This window comes from Bubalus kerabau, chromosome 11 (genome assembly GCF_029407905.1).
Source record: "Bubalus kerabau isolate K-KA32 ecotype Philippines breed swamp buffalo chromosome 11, PCC_UOA_SB_1v2, whole genome shotgun sequence".
Classification (NCBI taxonomy): domain Eukaryota; kingdom Metazoa; phylum Chordata; class Mammalia; order Artiodactyla; family Bovidae; genus Bubalus; species Bubalus kerabau.
Genome location: NC_073634.1, coordinates 5,332,093 through 5,335,486, shown reverse-complemented (window position 1 = coordinate 5,335,486; position 3,394 = coordinate 5,332,093). Strand labels below are relative to the sequence as shown.

Below are 3,394 nucleotides of genomic sequence, written 5' to 3'. Positions count from 1 at the left end.
GGGCAAACACCTTCCCTGCAGAGCTGGTCCCCGGCTTCCTCTACCAGCGCATCCCTCCCCCGAGCCTGCCCCAGTCCAGGGCCCGCCCCGCCTGCGCACCGCGTGAGACCGCGGGGGCGGCACCGGCGCCTTCCTGCTTTGCCCTTGTTTGGCGACCCGGGAGGCCGGCCCACGGCTACTTAAACCACGGCGCTGGAGAGGGTGCCAGAACAGACGGCTGGGGCAGTGCGGCCGCCGCGAGAGCCCGGGGAGCGCGCGCAGGGAGAGGGGAAAGGAGAGGAAGAGGAACGGGAAGAGGGGAAAGGAGGCTACCAAGGGCCAACATGGGGCTGGAGGCGGCGCGAGAGCTGGACTGCGCGGCGCTGGGCGCGCTGCTGCGGGAGCCTTGGGAGGCTGAGCGCACGCTGGTGCTCGACTGCCGTCCCTTCCTGGCCTTCTGCCGCCGCCACGTGCGCGCCGCGCGCCCTGTCCCCTGGAACGCGCTGCTGCGCCGCCGCGCACGGGGCCCGCCCGCCGCCGCCCTCGCCTGCCTGCTGCCAGACCGCGCACTACGGGCGCGCCTGGCCCGCGGAGAGCTGGCGCGGGCCGTGGTGCTGGACGAGGGCAGCGCCTCGGTGGCGGACCTCCCGCCTGACGGCCCGGCCCACGCGCTGCTCGCCGCGCTCCTGCACGAGACCCGCGCGGGACCCACCGCCGTGTGCTTCCTGCCAGGTGAGCGCCGGCCTGCCGGCCCACATCCCCCGCTCGTGTCCCCTGCCCGCGGACGTCGGGTGTCCGACCCCAGGCAGGCCTTTCCGGCTAACCGTGTCCTGGTCCTCCCTGCAGGAGGCTTCGATCGCTTTCAAGCCTGCTGCCCCGATCTGTGCTCTGAGTCCCCGGTCCCCGCGATGACGCCTGACAACAACGACAACAGCCGATCCGACTCCTTGGCTCCCTCTTATGACCAGGTGAGTTGAGATAAGGGCTCGTGGTCAGTGTCCCGCCCACCCCACGGTGCAGGGTAGTCTGCCATTTCTGGACGCAGGAGTGTGCCCATGTCCACAGTCACCTTGTCACCATGTCCACACACAGTCACCAGTGTGTGTATGTCTTTGGCCTCAAATGTCCACGTCCACAGTCCCATAGGGTGTATGTGTGTGTGTGTGTGTGTATGTGTATGTGTGTGTGTATGTCTTTGGTCTCAAATGTCCATGTCCACAGTCCGTCCCGTAGGGGCTGTGTGTGTGTGTCTCCGCTCTCAAATGGTACCACAACTTCGGTGTGCCTGGGTGGGGGTTGCTGGTGTGCACCACTGTGTGTCTGTGTATGTCCTGTGAGCAGTGTAATTGGGGGGTTTGGGGGAAGAGTGTATCTGTGGGTGTGTATCTCTGTGTTCTGAGTCTGATCCCTGACCAGTGATCCCTAGCTAAGAGCTCCTCTGGCCCAGGCCAGTCTGCCCTGTCTCTGTCCACCCAGAAGGCTTGAAGCCCTGTGGGTCAGGGCTGAGACCTCACCACTGTCCCTCTTTCCTGCCCAGGGCGGCCCCGTGGAGATCTTGCCCTACCTATACCTGGGCAGCCGCAGCCACTCGTCAGACCTGCAGGGCCTGCGGGCTTGCGGCATCACCGCCGTGCTCAACGTCTCGGCCAGCTGCCCCAACCACTTTGAGGGCCTCCTGCGCTACAAGAGCATCCCTGTGGAGGACAATCAGATGGTGGAGATCAGCGCCTGGTTCCCAGAGGCCATTGGCTTCATTGGTAAGAGGCGGGCCACAGCCCTGGGGCCTGTGGGGGCTTCAGGGTCTGCCCACCTTTCCGTCGTCGTCTGACCTCGCTTCTCCCCTCTCCCCACTTCCCTTGTAGACTCAGTGAAGCACAGCGGGGGTCGCGTGCTGGTGCACTGCCAGGCGGGCATCTCGCGCTCCGCCACCATCTGCCTGGCGTACCTGATACAGAGTCGCCGCGTGCGGCTGGATGAGGCCTTTGACTTTGTGAAGCAACGCCGGGGAGTCATTTCCCCCAACTTCAGTTTCATGGGGCAGCTGCTGCAGTTTGAGACTCAGGTGCTCTGTCACTGAGGCCGGGCCCCACCATGCTGACCCCACTAGGGTGGAGGTCGCAAAGCTGTCTGATTCCTGGGGACAGCTGGGGCCCCAGCTCCCCACTGTGCCTTCCACCTCAGGGACAGCTGCCCCTTTGGAGTTTGAGAAGCCTCCAGGTGGGGGCGCTGGAAACACAGGGATGCTGGACTTTCTCACCTGGTGCTCTTCTGCTAGAGGGTTGAGGGCCAGCCCTCATCCTCATCCTGGAAGGAGATTGGAGGCCGTGTCTGCCTCCCTCCTCCCCCGTCCTCTGGCAGAAACTAACTGGACTCTACACCCTCGACTCCCACTGGTCCCACCACCCCGTTGGAGCTCTTGGCAGCCTGAGGGCTTTAAGGAACAAGCTGTGACAACCAGGGCCCCTTTCTAGGGGGTGGTCCACCCCAGGGCCTGGAGCCTGAGCCCTGTGCTGGGGCTCAGGGAAGTGACGCCGATGCTGTGTCTGAACTTCTTGCTTGCGTGTGTGCACAGGAGCGTTTCACGCCTGTGTTGGCGCTGGAAAGTTATTTGTGTTCAACTGACATTTAACACTCCCTCCTCCACTTCCTCCCAGCCCTGTGGGCAGCGGGGAAGGTGGACGGGTTTGGAAACTTAGCACTTTATATTTATACGGAACATTGAGTATGTGTCAATAAAATATTGTTTTGTTTAAGAAACAACTTAAGCGTCTGGTCTCAAGTCAACGCCTGGGGAAGTGTTCAAAGCTGTTTATTAGGCAGACCTCACCTTCCTTTGTGTGGCTGAGTCTGGGAAATGGAAGGAGGAAGGTGCAGGGGTGACCTCACCTCCCAGCCTGGTCCTCCCCGTTGGTGCTCTTGTCCAGGCAGAGCGGAAAGCGGGGATTTCTGGAAGGCTGGCTCCAGCCTTATTGCAGTTATCAGCGTTGATCTTGGGAGAAGACTGTGTACTATTGAGAGCTGGACCCAGCCTTGCCCTGGTCAGACCCCACTTCCTTCCTGAAGCGTGTGTGTGTGCGTGTGTGGCAAGTCGCCTCAGTTGTGTCCGGCCCCGTGGACTGCAGCCCGCCAGGCGCCTCCGTCCGTGGGATTCTCCAGGCAAGAATAGTGGAGTGGGTGGCCGTGCCCTCCTCCAGGGGATCTTCCTGACCCAGGGATGGAACCACGCCTCTTGCGTCTCCTGCATTGGGAGGTGGTTCCTTTTACTACTAGTGCCACTCGGGGAGCCCTGGTTGTGACCTGCGAGATCTTAAGTTGCAGCATGTGAACTCACAGTTGTGGCATGATGGAACCCGGGCCCCCTGCATTGGGATCGCGGAGTCTTAGCCTCTGGGCCACCAGGGAAGTCCCTCAGCTC

General features: G+C 62.5%; 1 protein-coding gene across 1 annotated transcript; it reads left to right on the top strand.

The window, feature by feature from the left end:
- Positions 1–287: 287 nt before the first annotated feature.
- Positions 288–2,703, top strand: DUSP2 (dual specificity phosphatase 2). Its single transcript, XM_055539057.1, has 4 exons — positions 288–711; positions 826–947; positions 1,517–1,736; positions 1,842–2,703. The coding sequence occupies exons 1-4, from the start codon at positions 324–326 to the stop codon at positions 2,054–2,056; spliced, it is 945 nt and encodes a 314-aa protein (XP_055395032.1). The 5' UTR covers positions 288–323; the 3' UTR covers positions 2,057–2,703.
- The last annotated feature ends 691 nt before the right edge of the window (positions 2,704–3,394 follow it).

What these genes read in the sequence shown, in the direction of transcription:
- DUSP2 (XM_055539057.1), top strand. Translation starts at nt 324, where the DNA reads ATGGGGCTGGAGGCGGCGCGAGAGCTGGACTGCGCGGCGCTGGGCGCG. An exon ending in CGCCGTGTGCTTCCTGCCAG is followed by an intron (nt 712 to 825) that starts GTGAGCGCCGGC and finishes TCCTCCCTGCAG; the next exon opens with GAGGCTTCGATCGCTTTCAA. An exon ending in AGAGGCCATTGGCTTCATTG is followed by an intron (nt 1,737 to 1,841) that starts GTAAGAGGCGGG and finishes CTTCCCTTGTAG; the next exon opens with ACTCAGTGAAGCACAGCGGG.